Here is a 21,259-nt window from a genome sequence, read left to right as displayed (position 1 = left end):
AAAACAATAAATAACATTTATTCTAGACAAAAGGAGAAAAAAAGAGACAATGTTATGTTATTTAAAATAAGTGTATGGTAATGAAAATGTTAGTAACAATTCTGTGGAGAAAACCTGAAAAAATCAAGAACTCAGTTTTGAAATAAACCTGGTGTATATGTAGAAACCAGTGAGAGATCAATCCATAGTCTATGAAAATCTTTTACTTTCATGTTTTCAGGTCATTTTTGGAAAAAATCAAGGTCATCAAAACAGGTATAATTGGGTATTATATATATATATATATGTTATTTTGTTACAGGATTACTAATATACAACCATTATCCATATTATAAGTGGAAGGTCATAAGCAAAAATGCAGACCAATTCTCATAATAATGACACTTTTCTAGTAAGTAAAAGCAAAATAAACTAATCAATAACTTGGAAATTCAAATAATTTTGTATTAGCTGTTGATCATTTAAGCTTCATAGAAAAGAAACAGTGAAAAGTTTATTTCATTAACTTCTATTGGATCCTCACAAGACTTTTTGTCTCTATGGAATATGATTAGAAACATCTTTTCTCTCAGCTTAAAAAAATACATACATAACATTTACTACTATATCCAATAAAATGTTACGGGATTAGCTACCTGAATTTTGACATCCTAGTAATATTTAGATGAAATAGATGAAAAATGGAAAGATGCTTATGACCATAATAATAGGATTAAGAATAATAAAGTAATTATAACAACGAGAACATAATTACATAAAATTATAAATACATACCCAAAATTTTACTAGAACAAATAATATAAATAATGAGTATAGATTAAACATATAAATATATATATCGTGCCTGTTCAAGCAAAACTTGTTAGCTGCAAAAGGTTTAATTTTTAGTAATACACACAAATCACCAGTGTTTAATTATTTATTTACTGATAATTACTAATAATTTATGAATATTATAACTAATTGTGGGTCAGTTAAAACTATTAAACAGGGACTCTTGTGCAGCTGTTGACCTGCAACATATAAACTATCAGATAGGTTCATAACTGCGGCTTGAATAGATGTTTTTCTAATGCATGAAATGATTTCAAGAGGTAAGTTGTATCTTAATTCCAGGCCATTATGCAGAAACTTACCAACTCAAATGAAGGTTACGTTCAGGTAGGTAGATGATGCTTATTTATAAGCAATTATGGTCAAATTTGATAAAATTCATTTTCTTAATTTATTAAATTATTTTAGATGTTATAAAATCAGATTTTATTATGGTCATTTGATAAAACATTGCTGTAGGACATTGTGGTGGTCATTGATCAAGTCCACAAATAGTTCCTCTCCTTAAATGCCACATAATATAACCAGAATATATAAATAAATAAATAGCAGGCTGGAACCCATCTTAAGAACAGGCCTCTTAAACAGTGCTCTGACATAAGAGCCCTGTATCAATAGTTTGACAAGAGATTGTCCAATATGAGTAAATATAGAAAAACTGTCAATATTTCGGATTAATATCAACAAATGTCTATGAGATTACATAACTCTAAAACCATTGATGCTGACTTTAAATATATCAAAAATAAATAAATAAAAATGAAAACCTTGGAATATGTAGTGAATCAATTATATTGGAAAGCAATTATTTTCATTAATAAACCTAGCATTAATATACAATGTTTTAAATACAACTGAGACTTTTACTTATATTGGTTTAAGATATAAGAGTTTCAAATACATTAATTCATATTGTAATATCTTAATTAGTAAGGCTTAATTTTCATTAATATCAATATCTCCAATGAAAATTGTCATAATTAAAGTACTAGTGAGAGAAAGAGTAGAATCTAACTGATTCATAGAATCTAATATGATAAGGCTGGGATCCAACTGTAACGAGATCTAAATGGCATGGCTCTATTACCAGGATGGTCAACCATAAAAAGGTGTCTACAACATGAAACCTGGCATTCTCACATTGGTTATGAACGGATGGTAACATGTATATTTAGTTTTAATTTACCAAAATACGAAAGAAACTCAGTAAAGTCTAAAGTTTTTTTAGTTTACAGCGTTTAGCCAGGTTGGGCTAAGTTCCAGTCTTCTACAGTTTCATTAATGTTAATATATTTAATCTATTCCAAATGTTTTTTTATCAATATTAATAACAATAATATCTTAACAAAAGTAAAAAAAAAACTAAGAATGTAGTAATAAAATTTTTTTACACATGTATATGGTATAAAGGTTCTTTCTTCTATAATTCTTTTTAAGTCAGACAAGCTAAATAATTTTCCTCTTTACAAACAAGATTAAATAAACAATAAAAAAAATTAAATAAAATGATATGGAGAATAAATCAAAATATAAATAATTAAAAAGATCTATTAATTTAATTAAATGAGGAGATGTAACTGTTATAAAATTGTAAGCATAGCAGGTAAATTATTATTACAGATTACATAAAAATGTAATGTAGAAGGAAGAATGTAGTATTGCTAAAACGTAGAAATAAGAATGATAAGAGTTAAGCATAAAGCATCAAATGGATTGGTGATTAGAAACTAAATAAATTACCTAATTACCAGTTTGATTTTGGAAGGGTAAATCAACAATAGATTGCCTTCTAGAGTTAAATACAAAAATACATACAGCATTAACATCAGGACAAAAGACAGTCACTTTATTTTTAGACATTGCAAAGGCATACCAACCAACACTATTCCGTTACATATACTCGATTATAAAATGAAAGACATGGGTTTCTTCAGCAAATTTATTGATACTATTATCAATTTAATCAGTGATAGAAAATTAATATTAAAAATATAAAATTCAATAGTTATCAGAAAGGTGGCTCAGATAGGCTTACCTCGAGGGGGGATTCTGAGTAGTTTACTTTTAACAATTTTTTCGACAGACATAAGAAAATACATACCTAAGAATTCTCTATATTACCTTATGATATATCTATATATAGATCCCACAGAGATATTAATAAGTGTGTCAAGTTAGTGGACGAAACAGTAGGAGGTTTAAGAAGAAGTGAGTTAGATATAGGAATGATAATTTCTGTTTCCAAATCTGTAATATGCCCCTTCAGTAGAGAACATGCATTTCCACTTGATGACTGAGTTCAATTAGAAGAGTTTTACTTCCCAAACGTTCATAACATGAGATTTTTTTTAGGCTTTTATTTTAGCAGAAAACTAAATTGGAATAAGCACATTCAGGAAATCACGAAATGGTCTGAGAAAAAATTAAGCATTTTATACTAATGATTAGCAATGAGAGTAAATGGAAAGCAGATCCTAATATATCTTTGTTATTTTATAGGAGTACGATATGTAAGATCGATATTTGTTTACAGAGCCACAATATAGAGTGAGGCACCAAACACACATTTGCTTAAATTAGATGTAATTCATAATAGGAGATTAAGACTTTTTTTAGGTGCTCTTAATTCCACCCCTACATATGTCTTATTAAATGTAGCAAGCGAACCACCTCTAAAACTGAGAAGACATCACTAACTGACAGAATCTTTTTTAAAATATATGCTAACAACAATCAGAAATGTTACAATAAAGTAGTAAATATTAGTACATTCATCTAAAGTAAGCCATTTTGGTAGGAAAAGAAATATACTCCATTAGTTTATAACATTTTTATAAAATAACATCAATCATTAAGTAATGCATATTCAACTAAAAGACTTCCTCAATATAATTTACATTACGAAATGCTATAGCAAAAATTTAATACATAAATAGAAGTCCGTAAAAATACATTGCCTCATTCATTGATAGCCCTTACTATAAAGGCCTTGCTTGTTGGCAAATGGCCACAGCTTGTTTATACATTTATTAAGTACAATCATTCCTCTCAGTATAAATTACCCACTGGCTGTTCATCTCATACTACCGAATTATATGCCACCTTAGAAGCCCTTAAATATATTAAACAATCCACAGAATATAATTTTATAGTTTTGACAGATTGTAGAAGTGCATTGTAATCACTAAATAATAACATAAACAAAAATATCAGTAATATCCAAATGAAAATAATAAAAAATCATTATCTAGCAATAAAAAAATAATATTTAAATGGATAAAGGGTCACACAGGGATCCCAGATAACGAGGGTGTAGATAAAATCCTTAAATTAGCCATAACAACTAGTCAACTGGTAGACACTAAGATGCCTTACACGAATTATTATATAATGATTAAATAAGATCAGATAGAAAGCTGGCAAAAACAATATCAAGAGAACCGTACCGACCACAATAAAATTATATTTCATCATATCCTTTGAAAACTATGGTTCCCATGAGCAAACATATGCAGAGACATCATAAAAACATATATTAGACTTAGGATGAATCATGAAATTAGCAATAACTAGCTACACACAATATTAATAAATAAGCTACACACAACAGACTTAACTGAAACTTTTCAAGGCAAAAATTATGGTGGCAACGAGACCCTTAAAATATTATACTTGAATATCAGGCATACAAAAAAAATGAGAAATATTGCTCAAAGATTTAAATATTTATGATAGTAAATTAAAAGTAACAGACTATGAAACTATAAGTTACATTAATAAATATTTGAAATGTATAACAAATACAGTAAAACAACAGTATATTAGTAAAACAGATTAACTTTAGTTAATAATATAGTTAACTTTATAAATAATAGCAGTAACAAAGGGATTGGACAGACTGTCCACCAAAGATTTATAATTAATTAATACATGGCTGTATTGAATAAACCAATGCCACCCACACAGGAAAAAAAAAAGATTTTATAAAACAGAATTTTGCAATATAAAAAGAATAATAAAGATAAATTATAATATAAACTAATTAGAAAGTAATATAATGGAAAATAATAAAAGGTAAACAAAATAAAAAATACCTATCCTCTTGTTGGGTGGGAGTGTGAACAGACACCCTTCAAATGGCAGTTAAAGAATTGATAGATGGAGTAATTTCAAAAATGGAGAGGAGAGGAAGGGGAAATCTAAAAATGGAGTATAGTATAAATATTTCTTATAAATAAATCTAGAATCCAAAATAGAGTAAAATAAATATGATGAAATAAAATGAAAGTAAATCTAGAAATATATATAAAAGAATATGTAAAATAACATGAAATTAGCTTGATAATATTGACAGATAAAAATTGAATTTAAATATTATGAGGATGGTAACAGAGTAAAGATAAAGAATATAAATAAAGTTAAATATAATGGTGGAAAAAAAAACATAGACAAAAGTGGATCATAATAATAAAATATTATCTGTATGGTAGTAATAACAACAGTTTATCTACATTAATAATAGTAACAAACTGTGTTAATTAAAACAATGCTAAATTAAAGTATAATCTTAAAGGTAACGACAAATTGATGTCCAGAAAAATATTTTTCATTTTCTTTACTTTTTATTACTCCCCCTTATATTATTATTTGTATGTTATTTTCTTATTAGTTTATATTATGATTTATCTTTATTATTCTTTTTATATTGCAAAATCCTGTTTTATAAACTCTAATCATTCCTTTTCCAAAACCTAATCATTTCTACCTTTTACCCATGCCACATTCTTCCTACTACAATGTATTTTTATATAATTGTAATAATAATTTACCTGTTATGCTTACTATTCTATAAAAGTTATTATGTTTCCTCATTTAATAATTTCCACGATTACATTCTAAATCTTTCCAATTATATATATTTTGATGTATCTGTTCACTTTAATAGTTGAGTTAATTTTTTTTTGGAATTTATGTTTATCCTCCTTACTTTTTAATTTAAATTTCTGTGATTGTTTTATACCACCACCTTTACATTTTGGAGTTATATTTTTTATATCACTCTTTTACCCTTACATTCACTCTACCTTCTTTGTACCTTTTTATTGGAGCCCTGAAGAAGACCTACAACATAGTTTGAAATGTTGGCAGAAGATAAATTAATAATTATTAATATTTTTTCTTCCTTCTTAAGCATAGCCCTTACCATCTCCTTCAAATTGACTTATAGCCAATCATCCTCGCATTTATAGAAAATATTTCCTTAATTGTAAAAATTTAGATAAATATCTTTTCTAGCAATAAGTAGGAGTAAATCAATGAGTGTACAGGGATAATGCTACTATTATGATTATGTGATCTAGAATTCGAAAAAAAAAACAAAACAATAAATAACATTTATTCTAGACAAAAGGAGAAAAAAAGAGACAATGTTATGTTATTTAAAATAAGTGTATGGTAATGAAAATGTTAGTAACAATTCTGTGGAGAAAACCTGAAAAAATCAAGAACTCAGTTTTGAAATAAACCTGGTGTATATGTAGAAACCAGTGAGAGATCAATCCATAGTCTATGAAAATCTTTTACTTTCATGTTTTCAGGTCATTTTTGGAAAAAATCAAGGTCATCAAAACAGGTATAATTGGGTATTATATATATATATATATATAATTCTTCTGAAGCAGTCTTAAATTTTGAAGAATTTTATAAAGAACATGTACTGCTTTTATTACACAAGAAAAAATATATTCGTAGAAAGAAAAGTTTACATAAAACTCCAGTACAGACTCATTAACCCAAACTACTAAGTTTGTTCCTGAGAATGGTGTGTAAGCCAAAACATAGAACATTTTGTTTATAAATCGATGTTGGTGAAATGACTTTACCTTTTAATTTAACAAATTTACCTGCACCTTAAATTATATTATTTCATACATGAAAAGTTTAAACACGAAACTTCAAGCAGTAAAATCTGAATTACTTATTTTTTAAGTAAATGAAAAATGGTAACAGTTGTGAGACAGAAAAAAAAAACTTACCATGATTTTGGGTCAACAACCTTCCATTCTGAAGTCATATATCTAACTGGATAAAATAAGGTAGAAGGTAAAACTAGACACAACAAATTTGTTTTGTGTTAGTCAAGTATGTGCTTGAACCCGACAGTATCATAACAGGGTTAGATAACACTCATGAGGATTATGGGAGACTCGTCTTTAAATTTTGTTCCCTGTTCTATAATGCACAATTAAAGTCTAAATTGTCATTTTCAATTAAGTTGCACATCTTTAGAACAAACTACAAGTTTCAAAGTTGATTAATTTTATTTATTTATTTCCATAAAAAAAAGAAAAAACGTTTTTCAATTTTTAATATATTTGTGGTGCTGACAACTAAAAAGATACAATTCTCTTTAAGAGAATTTACAAATATTAAGTTTTCAAGTCGTAACACACCATTATTATTTTTATTGCTGAGAAATGACCCATTTCCTCAAAAATTAATATCAAAGACCGAAGACAAGAAAAGTACACATAAAACTATTTTCACCCATACATCACAATTTATAAATTTATTGTGATAAATTATGATTCTGATTCATGACAGTGCACACCTCTCTTAGCTTATAAAATTCCATGACTTTACCTGTTTTTTCTTTAAATTTCTAGAGTTTTCCAGAATCCCTAGCTAGTCCAGATTTTTTTAATATTTAATTTATTTAAATAAAAATTATTCTGAAAAATAGGTATTAGCTAAGGAATTTTAAACGGTATTCAAAACCAGGTAAAAATTATGGACTTCAGCTTCTAATCACAACTGCATTATTACTAATTATAAAGAAACAAGAGAAAATGAGACAACTGAATAAGAAAAGCACCTATTTTAAAACATAAAAAAGTTTTCTTTTAGCTCACCCTTAAATTAATTCATTCAAAGGATTGTAATAACTAACAATTGCAGGAGGGATAGATAGCTAGCTAAGACTGAGTAATGGGAAGTCAAGAGATTATTAAACTAAATAATAAAAACAAATCTACAAGAGATAGGTTGAAACTGATAAAAGCTCTTTGTAGCTAAAAGTGTGAGTGCCAAGTTTCATTCATAGGGAATCCAACATAAAGTCTCATCTCAGCAGAAGAAATTGTAGTCATACTATTAAGTACAACAAAAACTGTTTCCCACTTTAAATTTAGTATCGTTCTTACTATTCAGAGGAGAGCAACTAAACAATTAATTAATTAATTGTAAAAAATTAATATACTTATAAGAATTGTAGCAAGTTCGTATTTTCAGCCCTGCCTTGATGAAGCTGACAAGTGTTTCATCTTCTATAAATGTTAACAAAGATTTCAGCAAAAGAGCCTCAGCATAGCATAGTTCTGCATGCAGTTCCTCTATTAATAAATCAACAAAATTGATTTATATCACTATTAAATTAACAAAAAGTTCTCTTAGAAAGATGATATAAACTAAGTACTGAAAATAAATAATCAAAATATTACACAATTATGAATTTCTTGTTTAAATACACAAATGAATTCCCCCATTCAAATCATATATGTAACTAAGTCTAGACTAAGTAGTATACAGAATGTTCAGAAAAGGTATGCGGTATTTAAAATTAAAATTTATTAAAAATCTCCAAGGAAAATAATTGATTTATTAATAATGTGGGCATAATAGAAAATCATTTACCAAAAATAATACTGTTTAAATTGTGTACAAAAGGGAGTAAGTATTACTTTGTCTTCAAATGATTAATAGACACACGGGCACTAGGAATGAATGCAGGTTGCTAGCAAAAAAACTCTTGGTTTGTAGAATTTTATTAGCAATAGAACCATTTTTTTCATTCATTAAATGGAAATTACAATTTCCATAACAAATGTAATTTCCTGATATGGAAAGCACACTATTGACCAGTAAAATGTCCGTTTGCTAATGAAAATACACCAACTGAGCTGTGTTATAAATGCGCCCATTCCTACCTAGCTCTAGATCATTTGAAGAAAAAATAATTCTCAGTTCTTTATGTATGTCATTTATACAATAATTTTTTGGTAAATGATTTTCCATCATGTTCACATTGTTAATAAATAAATTATTTCTGGTTAATCTTTGGTTTTAAATAGATTTTACTTTTAAATTGCACATACACTTTTGAACATCCAGTATAAAAAAAAAAATTAATTTGTTTTATTATGACTAAAATTTCATACACTCCATTTAAAAAGCAAAGAAACCTAGAAGTAGGAAAATGAAATGATGCAGTTACATATTCGAAACCTTCATTCTGTTCAAGAAAACTACCTAAATAAAACAAATATATCATTGAAAAGAAAAAAATATTTGAAATTCTAAGGAATTTCATAAATAACGCTAATAATGAGTCATAATATAAGAAAAAGTAATAAAAGTTTGATTAAAAATAATGTTTAACATTATTTAATAAAATTATAAATTAGTAGCATAAACCATTTATTTAAACAATTTTTAAAATTTGTTTTTGAAATACTGTGTGAGTAATATAGGGAAAATATTAAACTAACAGGGATTTATAACAGAGCTTTAGCAAGGCTGGTGGTACTAGCAATGGAAATAGCTGCTTTAAATCACTTACTCCTGTGATAGGATGGTCAAGCGATAGTGAAAGTAGAGTTGTCAGCATATTCAAAAATACTTTAACAGAGAAAATTTCTCAGTTTGTTAATTAATAAATAAAAAATAAAAATTTTCCTTAATAAAATAAGACTGTAATATAAATATGAATTCGAGCAGGTTGTAAATGATGGTGGAGAGCAGACCATATGAATGCATAAATCAGGTATCAAGTATACTGAAGCTTAGTTTACAACTTACAATCCCAAGTTGTAAAAGTTAAAAGTTACCCAATTGTTTTGGCTTTACCTGATTAACCTTAAAATTTTTATGGCTATACTACCTGTAGGGTATTATATTTATACAATTAACTATTACCCATGGATATATATGTTGTGATAAATAACGTGACAGTATAATTATAAATTTTATGCATAATTTGAATATTGTATTAAATAGTATGGATTAGAATAGAGTAAAATTAACTCAAACAGAATGCCATTACTGATATAAAATGACTGTTTGACAAAAGAACAACAATTTAAATTTGATACGATTTTTTATGCATATGGATAAGGGACTGTTTTTCTTAACTTTAGAACCTGGCTATGAGTCTGACTGTCATAAAATTTATTTATTATTATATCAGGCATAGTCCGAGGGCACTAGGGTAAGAAGACCCTGGGGCACACCCAGCCTCAATAAAGTGACTAACTGAGCCTACATTGGGTAGACAAAAAATCTAATAATTGAGTATGGATAGTGATTATATCACCTTGTATAACTGATGGTTGAGGAACAATATACCTTAATCAAGAACTGAACCCAATCCCCAGAGATGTGGCATCCCATTTATGATTTTAGTGCTGGGAAATTTTCAAATTGTGGTATGAAACTTCACCTAAGCGAAAGTTTTCATTTGTCTTAATCCTGTCCTATTTAAGCACGATCTTCCCAACTTTCAAGATTTCACAGGCTTTTTTGTTCAAAAAATACAAAAATAGTTATAACTGTATACTTAAAAATTATGATCTTCATTATCTTATCCTTTTTTGTTGTTTTTGAAGTTTTGAGGTCAGAACTATATTTCAACTTCTCAGCTATGTAGAATCCTCTTGGTTCAGTCAATCTAGAGCATTTGGCAAGCCCTAATGTCTAGTAGGATGTGAATAACCAACTTGGCCTTGTAGCTAAAGTGTAGCTAGAGTTTTCAATTTTCATCATATTGCTCAATAATTGAACAATGTACAAATCAGTTTACATTTCTATACAAATGTTTGGGAAAGCGTTAAAATTAAACAGGATATTTTAGGAAAAAAAGTACTGTCGTTTGTCATGGTCATTCTGATCCTGGTCATCATGATAAATACAAATATTTAGGATAAATATTATATAATTTTTAATTATGTTTAAGAACTCAAATAAATTAAAATTTACACTAATTTAGAAACATTATTAGTGTAATTTCAAACTCAATTATTTTTCACCTTTTAACTTATTTTCATAAAATAAAATATTGTTATTCATTTGTGATTATAAAATATCTCTACAATTATGATTTGTATAAACGCAAATAATTAAACATAAGTATTAAAGTATATTATAGTATGATCCTGAGGATGGGGTAAAATTCTGAAATGTTGATATTATGATACATACATTTTATATAAAACAATAAAAAAGGAAGAATGTGAATTTCAATCCAATTAATAAAAAATAACTGATCATTTTCAATTTTTTTAAATTTTTATTTTAAAGGGGATTATATTATAGATAATTTGTAATATAAGATGTCACACTTAAGGGAGTTATTAATTATTAAAAATAACCCCTTAGCATAATTATTTTCTCATTTCATAGATTTCCATCACATACACATAAAATTCATTCTTAAAGACTATCAAAACAGCTTAAAATAGAAAACAGATGACCACATAATAAGATAAAAATGAGGAAAAAAAATTATTAAATCATATTAAAGCAACCTTGAAGTACATTATATCCCTATATACAAGTGAGAATAAATACTAAGAAGAGTAGCTAATTGGAAAAAAATGCAGTCAGAACTAACAATAAGATCAGTGAGTAATCAGCAATATATCAATTCAAGTTAAAAAAAGGCATTAATCGTCATCAAAACATTTCAATTTAATACCATAATATATAGTTTCAAACAAAAATCAAGACATAACTGTGCTAAGCTATACTTTATTATTATTATTTTTTTTAAAGATATGGGTAATCATTAACAAGAAGTTAATGTCCCCAAGCCAAAAATTTTTGTTAAATTAAAGTGCATGTAAAGTAATAAGCAAAATTTATATAAATTTCAAATTTATAGATTCATAGTTATAAAAAAAAATCTGTGCACATCTACAAAAATTTCATGTTTGAGTGTCCTGCATATGCTCCATTCAGCAATCAATAGCAATATTCACAAAAATATACACAAACAGGATTTGATATTATTATATGATTTTTATATACATATCAAATCAAAAAGACACACATATATATGTGAGTATATATATTAAGTCAATTTCATAATATGGACATTTTATTTCATGCCTTCAACATTTGAAATCAGGGATGTCAAAATAGTTACATGGGAACAAAAAGATTAAGATTAATTTGAAAATATACTACAAGTTTTGGTAAAAACCTTAGCTTAAAAAAAAAAAATCTAACAGAAAGGAAGGAAAATCACAGTGATGACTATGAAAATGGTGAATAACTATTTCAGGGAAGAGGGAGGGGTGACATGCTCAAACTTTTAGTGCAATTGCAAATCATTATTCTAAGTTTAAGTGCTAACAAACCTGGTGTAATGGTGTTAGAATTTGATTTTTTAACCATCCGACCAAGAGACTCAGAAAGAGTTGATTTTCTGCGGTATTTGTTACATAAATCAATGCAGGATTTCAAAGCTTCAGAGGCTTTTGTTATGATGCTCTATAACAAAATAATGAGAAGTTAAATTTCAATAAAGATAATAAATAGCCAATTATATTTCAACAATATTAATAATAAAGCCTTAATATGAGAAAAGTGGAATATGTACTCTTAAATTATTTTATCGGCCCTACCACCTATTTCAGCCTACTATAGCTTGTTGTATCCTTCCTCATTTTAGTTCATTGTATCTACAGATGAATGAGTATACAGTGCTGTCTCAAATGCACTCAATGAAGCGAACCATGAACTGCTTTGAAAAGTCTGTATTTGATAACTTTTTTTGATATTTTAAGTATTCTATCTTGATAAATATAGGATACACACTGTGTTAATGTGCCTTTTCCCATCCATTGGTAGACAATATTTCCTTTGTTTGTTCCTTGACTAAATTATTAATTTCTATTTCTAAATTAACAATATTCTTCAATCCAGTCTTTTTGACCTTTACACCATCCCATGGAACTAAGGCATTTGAGAGCATTTCTTTCTTGCCTGTTCCTCTATCCTCTAGAAACATCCACAATGCTCATTGAAAACCCTATTTTTCCAACAACTTCTCACAATCCACACAAACATGAAGTGACCAGAGAATTTTCAGTAATGGACTTTAATTTTCACTTTATCTATACCAGATAAAATTAATTGTTTTAACAATTTAGTTTGGAGTATATTCACTGATTTTTGTTTTAAGCTTTTTAATAAACCTCTAAATAGATTATTTCATTTCACTTACCTATTGATGAAATATATAGTATGAGGAAGTACTATAATCCTGAAAAAGTTTTCAACAGAAATACATCTTTTTAGGATCCCTGGCCCCAACCTAAGGCCAGCTAAATTCTGTGTGTGCTTTTTTACGAGGGTCGGTGGAAATCTTCAAAAGACATGGATAGGCCTGTACCTATCCGTGTGTGGGATTTTCAGCCACTAAAACCACTGCCCTACACCTCTTCATTCCTCTCCTTCCTCTCCATGGGACCGCTGCTGGGCATTACTTCATGGAGGGAAATGGCAGAGTGCCGCCTCGTTTCTTCGTATGGTTTTCACGTTTCCATGCTAGTCACATCTTCTAGCCCTCTCTCCCTCTCTCAACCTCCAGGACGACTGTGGTGAATCTCTTCACTGCGTTCCAATGCTGGTCTGAGCGCAGCATATGGCTTACCACAATTTCTGGTATGATGCGTCCTCCACACACTCTCCCCAATTCACTTCTTTCAGCCGCAAAGTGAATGCATGTGAAAAACACATGCTCTGCTGTTTCCTTGCCAGTCTGACATCCAGGGCATTCTGTAGTGTTGTCCAATTTGAATCGGTACTGGTAGGCTCTAAAGCATCCATGTCCAGTCAACAATTGTGCTACGTAAAAATCCACCTCACCATGCTGGCAGCCATACCACAAGCCCACATCGGGTATTAACCTGTAAGTCCATCTCCCAGAATTTGCATCCTCCCAACGCTGCTGCCACTGGTAAATGGTAATTTTTTGCTCTTCTTCTCTGAAAACATGAGAGTGTCGTCCATAGTGCCTTCTGCCTTCAACAAAGAGTTCCACAGGCGGCATTTGGGCTATCACGCACACCACTTCGTAGGAAACAGTTCGAAAAGCAAAAACCATCCTTAAAGAAACTCTGCGAACCTAAAACTACTGCAAACTAAACTGAAACCATCTGTCTCCTGTATGATTTGGTAACCATCACTTCTTTCCAAATCAGGGCTGCATATAACATGATGTAGGGGACAACAGTAGCAAGGAGTGTTCAGCTACTTTCTCTGGGACATCCAACGATTGGCATAAGGCATGACAAAAAGGATGCTACTTTAGCTCTATCTTTGAAGTAGTCTCTGAGAACTCTCATGATAGGCTGGCACCGCCATAATCTGTAGGGAATCTATTATACAGGTCCATCTTGCAGTGTTAAAAGCACAATGATTGATGCATAACACTTAGCACCTCTCCTCCACCATGCTCCAGCAATAGCTGTGCGGGCCATCTCGACTACCAATCCAACAGCATCTATCGTGGATCGCTCATTACGAAATCCGTATCGAGCCCGCGACAGGCCATTAACTCCCTCCATGAACTCTTGTAGCCTGAGGGAAAGGATTTTCTCTAATGCCTTACCCATAGTATCCTATAAACTGTAAAACTACCATGTTGTAGGTCCGAGGTGATGTCCTCTATCACTTCCTGCATGATTTGTGGAAAATCCGTTGTATATGTATTGTCTATATATTCAATAGTATTTGCCTGTTCAGAGAATAGTGTTCTGACAATACTGTCAACGACATTTGATCTCGGGGGGAGCTCCATTATGCCTCTACATAGTTTCTTAAGTGCTATTTTGTAAGGTCTACCCCATGGATCTGCATCCACTTCATCACAGAGTTCTCTCCAGCACCATCGTTTGCTTTCTTTAATGGCTAGTCGGAGGCTCCTTCTATTTCTCTTGAACTCTTCTTGAAGCACAGAAAACTTCGGCAGACGTCTCGCTCGCTGGTAATGTCTTCTTGTTTAGTTGCAACACTAGCGAAGATCATCAATAGTAGTATTCGGCCACCAGTACACTGATGAGGAATGATGTTTGTCAGGCTTTGAACGGGTCATAGCTACATCACAAGCCGCAGATATAAAATAGGTCAGTATATGCGCCTTTTCCTCGGCTGACCCTTTCAATTCACACTTATCCTCTAGTATTAAATTGAATGAAGGGTCATCAAAAGCATTTGTGTTCCAGCCATTAGTCCTCCATCAACAACTCTTCTTTCTTGTAGGCGTATGCCAATATAGCCTGGTGATCACTGTTTGTATAAAATCTACAAACCTTCCAAGTAGCGATCTAATCCATGCGTCTGGACGTCATGTCACTGACAAACGTCAAATCAATGATAGATGATCTTTCTGTTATTGTGAGGGTCGGGTTTATTCCAGTGTTCATAAGGATCACATCATTTAGTTATGCGAAAGCTTCCAGGAGAACTTCAACATGTTGATTTGTTCTACTTCCCCATTCCGTTGCCCATGCGTTGAAATCACCAGCTATGATAGCTGGATTATGGCAACGATCCAACAAATTCGCAAAGTCTTCAGTTGTGATACTGGGATAGGCGTAACAGCTAAAGATGTATACGTTGTTGATCTTTGCCCATACAAAGCCGAAGTGCGATGCAGTATTCACTTCCTGAATAGCTTGGGAATTACAGGCCCAAATAGCAGCTTTACTACTGACATCAGATACCCACGGGTTGCCATCCAGATTTTTGTATTGTTCGGAGAGAATAGTGACGTAAATGTGCTGTTCTCATATCGTTTGGTAAAGGAGATCCTGAGCAGCTTCGCAATGGTTCAAATTCAACTGGAGTACCCTCATCTACGATGTTGTTGGATTTGTGTCATTGTTTTCAATGCTGAACGGAAAGCTGGACACTTACTACTTCCGCTGGGATGGTCAGCATCTCCATTTCCTGCACATAAAGCGCATTGAGGTTTCTGTTCACAATCACTGGCTTTGTGACACTAGGTGTTGTTTTTTTTGTTTTTTTTACGAGGGTCGGGGGAAATCTTCAAAAGATACGGATAGACCCTTACCTATACGTGTGTGGGATTTGTACCTACTAAAACCACCGCCCTACACCTGTTTCTCACTCTCCACGGGACCGCCGTTAGGCATTACATCATGGAGGTGAGTGGCTGAGTGCCGCCTCATTGTTTTAGGCTATCTCCTGGTTCGCCTATCTTTCTCCTCATTTCTTAACTTCTGCATCACCTGTGCAGCAAATCGTTGGCCTGCCATCCAATAATCTTGGTTAAGCAGCACAATATTGATGATATTATCTGCTGTCGGGTCTGAGCTGCAAACGCATCAGAGCTCTCTTCATTCTTCATGAAAGCAGTGACAGAAGAAGAAAACGTGTTCTGCACTCTCTTCCATTCCTGGGCACAATGGACATTCTCCAGTATCATCGAGCTTAAACCTATACTGGTAGGCTCGGAAGCAACCATGCCCTGTGATCAACTGGGTGATTTATATCACCAATTTATATCAGTGAATAGGAACCACGGGGAGGTAGACTATTGTTAGTCTACCTCCCCGTGGTTCCTATTCACCCAAGCCTCGATGTTGGGCACCAGCCTGTGCGTCCACCTTCTACTGAATGCCATATTCCAGCGATTTTGCCATTTTCTTAGAAGCTCCTTTCTTAATACGTCTCTGGGAATATAGTCAACACTATTATAAGAGCGGCTCCTCTCATCGGCGATCAGCTCAATCGGTGGCATCCTGGCCACCATGCAAGCCGCTTTGTATGAGACTGTACGAAACACGCTGATCACTCTTAGCGCACACCTATGATACACCAACACCCTCGGTCTTCTGTAGGCCTCAGCACCCAATGCATCCTTCCATATTGCAGCTGCGTAGAGCAGAATGGATGGGACCATGCAGGATATCAACAACCTACGGCTGTTCCTGGGTCCGCCTATGTTGGGCATTTAACGTGACAGTGCAGTGGTTACTCTTTATTTTACTCACCCGCTGAATATGCTCTCAGAACCAGAGTCTATCATCGATCATTACCCCGAGGTGAGTCAAAGAAGGCTTGGACTGGATCTCTTGCCTACCCGCTCTCAAGGTTATAGTTTCCCTCACTTTCCTGCTACTGATGAGAAGGGCCTCTGTCTTACTGTCTGCTAGTTGCAGCCCTACAGATTCTAGCCAATCTCGAACCGAAGCGACACAATGGTTGGCCTTTAGGATGAACTCTTCTTTATACTTCGCTTCGACTACCACCACGATATCATCAGTAAAGCCCATTATTTCGGAACCCTGTGGTAGACTAAGCCTAAGGACTCCGTCGTACATGGCATTCCACAACAGAGGTCCCAGCACTGAACCCTGGGGTACACCGCCAGTCACCTTAAACCTTCTCAAGCTGCCCTCTATCGAATATACCAAGGTCCTATCCTTGAAGTAGTCATGAATGATACTCCTGAGGTATTCAGGGATGTTCATTACCAGCAGGGCATCCAGGATGCAGCTCCATCTTGCTGTGTTAAAGGCATTCCTTACATCCATCGTGACAATAGCACAATAGCATTTTACGCCTCTTCTCCATCTCTTCCCTTCTATAGCCTTCCTGGCCTTTTCCACCACCAATGTGATAGCATCTACTGTGGATCTTGCTTTCCGGAAGCCAAATTGATTCCTGGAGAGGCCTGCCACTCCTTCTGTGAACTCTTGTAGCCTACTTGCAATGAGCTTCTCCAAAGCCTTCCCAGCTGTATCCAGCAGGCAAATCGGTCAATAGGCCGAAGGTTCTGATGGCCTTCCTTTGCTCTTTGGGATCAGAACCAGGCGTTGCCTTTTCCATGGTGAGGGAAAGGACCCCTCACACAAGCAGGAAGTAAAGACATCCAGAAAGAGATCTAATTTGGTTTCCATTACCTCTTTCAGTGCTACATTCAGAATACCGTCTAGGCCAGGGGTCTTTCCCATCTGAAGGCTATGGCAGATATCACTGAGTTCTTCTATTGTTACCGCTGGGACATCAAATGGGGGCAACGACTCTGTCTGCCTTAATTCCTCTTGTTCAGGAAACAGAGTAGTAATGATCCTCTGCACTGTCACCGGGCCAATGGGCGAGTTCATTGTGCTGGTTTTCAGTTTCTTCATCACTGTGCAGTAGGGTCTTCCTCATGGGTCCTTATTCACTTCATCACAAAGCTCTTCCAGCATCGTCGCTTACTCAATTTGATAGCTCGCCGGAGTTCTCGCCTCTGATCCTTGTATTCCTCCTAGTATTTCCTCCCGTGAGTTAGTCGACTGACTACCCCACTCCGTCACCCAACATTTAAAATCTCCGGCAATAATTACAGGTCTTCGCCCTCTGGCATCTTGGACTATACGATCTATGAGTACTTGGAATTCCTCAGTTGTGCGTGCAAGTGTGTGTGTACTGAAATTATTTATTCATACATATGTACCAATTATTACGATCTTGTGCAGCCGCCATCCATTTCCTCACTCCCATCATAGTCCTGACATAACCACTTACACCATCACTCCATCCTTGTGGTCTTCCTCTGCGTCTTGCTCCATGTATTACTTCAGCCACTATTTTCCTTGGCAGATCACTCTCAACCATCCGAGCAACATGCCCTGCCCACCTCAATTTACTGAACCTCACAAACTGGACGTCTAGTTCCTTATATAAAACTTTCAGCTTCTGGTTTGTTAGACGTCTCCATATCTGGTCAACCTTGACAGCTCCAAATATTTTATGGAGAATCTTCCTCTCTAAGTCCATTAAGTTGTGCTCACCAGCCTTGGAGATAGTCCACGTTTCTGAGCCATACAGAAGAATTGGTCAAATAATTGTTTTATACAGATAGATTTTGGTGTCCTTAGACAAGGCATGGCTCCTAAAATAGGGACTGAGTCCATAATAATAGCGGTTGGCACATAGGACTCTTTGTTTAATTTTTTTAATCAAACTTTGGCAACTCAAAAAAAACAAAAAAAAACTTTAAATATAAATAATTAACAGTAATATTACAACTTAGGTTCCAAAGGGTTTTGTTTATTGGTTTTTAAAAATAATTTTTGAATATTAATAATCTTAAGCATCAATGTTAAATAAGATATTAATAATTTTTTTGAATAATTCAATGTTTGGAAAATATAAACCATTCGTCGGTAATAAAACTGGAAATTTTACCTACCTGATCAAAGGTGAGAACTGCTTCAATATATAAAAATACAGCATTTCCCATGGTATGGTACATACTTTTTCCTACCCTAAAAAAAAAAAAATGTATTAGGTGCATCCTTATTATACTTCATTTAATAATACAACTAAATAACTTATTACAACAATTATTGTCAGAAGTTATTTTGAATTACTACAAGATCAACGATAATCCATACTTTTTCTATTTTTAAATAAACTGTAATTTGTAATTCTGTGTACCAGAACATTCTGGTAGTGTGTAATTGCAACTGTTTTTTGAGTATTTACAAAGTGGTTTTATATTTACCAATGTTCTAGATCCTCATCTTCCTTTTCTAACTCTCCAAAGATCTTAGTCTGGAGTCTCACCTTCCCAAATAAGGTTTTCCTGCTACATACTTTGGACTGGAAACCCACCCCTTCATTCGAAACTCCTTCCTCTCAAACCGCATTGTCAGTGTTCACGGCTCATCCCCTGACACTACAGGTGTACGGTCAGTGTACAGATCTCACCCCCTTACACTGTTGATATTAACCTCAACCTCTCTTAATTCGTGAGGTCACGCTTCTCTGAATATGCTTTGTCAAGGGCTTTCTGTGAAGTAGCCTACAGGCCAGTATCCCTTTCAAACTACAACCTTGACCGATTCCTATTTCCCCAAACTAATAATTAATTCATAATGCTCAATCTCCAACAAAACATTGGATATGTTTGGATATATATGGATATATAATAAAACAATGTGATATTAGCTACTTCAATAAAACAATGAACAATCACTAATTAAAAAAATCCTTACCCTTCCTTCGCCAAAAATTATAATTATATGTTTAACATTTAACAATCAATAAACTAAAAAGTTGTTTTTTGTTATTAATTTTATATTTACAAATAGTTGAAATTAGCACTTAATACAGATTATCCAATAAACAAAAAAAAATGTTAGATGAACATACCAAAATTATTTGAAAAGTTATTACATAAATTAACATATTTTTAAATCATAACAGAAATTAAATATTATTTTTTTACATTAATTCGAGTCCAGTTGGGTTACAATTTAAAAGGAAAAGGTTTTATTAGAAATGGGGAAAGTTACTTTTGAAATGCAAAAAGTTAAAATTGAGAAGAAAAGGTAATTTATAAGTCATTCCTAACCCAATCTGCCTCACTCTGAAATTCAATTCCTTCAACCATAAATCATCAATACTCTCATTCTAATCCCTCTATTTTAACTACTTTTTCCTCTTCTAATCAGAATGATTATTATATTGTATATATTATGATTAACTATGCTCCCCTCTCTAAATATTTGAAGTATTTTTTTTTATTCTAAGTTATTTATCTCTCAATCCGTATTTTGTTTAAAGTTTGTATGGGAATACTGCTCTAACCAACTTGAAATATGTCTAACATTGTTTTAAAGGGACTCTAAGGACTATATATATAGTCCTTAGAGTCCCTTTAAAACAATGTTAGACATATCCCAAACTATTGTGCGACAATCGATGTTTACATGTAACCTCAAGGCAGGTTTTGGTTTTTGGAGGGATCAGTAGTCTTCGTGTGAGGAGAGAGGAGGAAGGATAGAGCCAAGATGAAGAGATCCTCATGAAATTCTGTCTGGCAAGAAGAGGACGCCAGAACAAAAGAAAAAAGAAGACACCAGGAATCAAGGAAAGAAGATCGTAGAGCTTGGTTAGTTTTTGTATACATAAAGTTAGATACATGTGTAAAATAGATTTTAATTGTAATTATTGTAAATGCCTGTTTCTGATTGTCTAGTAACAACACGCCCTGAGATTAAGAGTCTTTCTTTTTATATAATAAAATTATATTATCTAATTGATATCAAAGTTCTTAATTAGAACCCAATTATCTTTTAAATTATAAAAAAAATATAAAAAGAATAAAGATTCTTTTTATTTTAATTTTTAATATTTTTAAAATTATTACAATATATACATATAAAAGTTACGGTCTGAGTCAGCTGTTATTTCGATGTCAGCTGACTGAGGGGATCAGCTGATCGAGGGTATATAAGAGATGTAGCGAAGACAATAAAGCTAGTGTTTTACAGCAGTTCAACTGTGTTAGATCTTATTCCTTCTTCTCTTTTTTTTGACATTTTGCTTTCGCCAATACTTA

General features: G+C 32.4%; 1 protein-coding gene across 3 annotated transcripts in view; it reads right to left on the bottom strand.

Annotated features, from left to right (window-relative positions):
• Window positions 1-21,259, bottom strand: part of LOC106677379 (tetratricopeptide repeat protein 39B) — a 126,137-nt gene that overhangs the window by 33,514 nt on the left and 71,364 nt on the right. For all 3 annotated transcript variants that reach the window (XM_067050288.1, XM_067050287.1, XM_067050286.1), the window contains 3 exons: window positions 19,103-19,178; window positions 12,249-12,381; window positions 8,093-8,225 (listed from right to left, as the gene is read on the bottom strand). In XM_067050288.1, the coding sequence (XP_066906389.1) occupies window positions 8,093-8,225; window positions 12,249-12,381; window positions 19,103-19,178 (342 nt within the window). The remainder of the gene's footprint in view (window positions 1-8,092; window positions 8,226-12,248; window positions 12,382-19,102; window positions 19,179-21,259) is intronic.

The sequence above is a fragment of the Halyomorpha halys genome, unplaced genomic scaffold, assembly GCF_000696795.3.
Source record: "Halyomorpha halys isolate HHAL.00 unplaced genomic scaffold, Hhal_1.1 Scaffold96.1, whole genome shotgun sequence".
NCBI lineage: Eukaryota > Metazoa > Arthropoda > Insecta > Hemiptera > Pentatomidae > Halyomorpha > Halyomorpha halys.
Note: the sequence above shows the minus strand (reverse complement) of the source record. Positions and strands in the feature narration are given on the sequence as shown.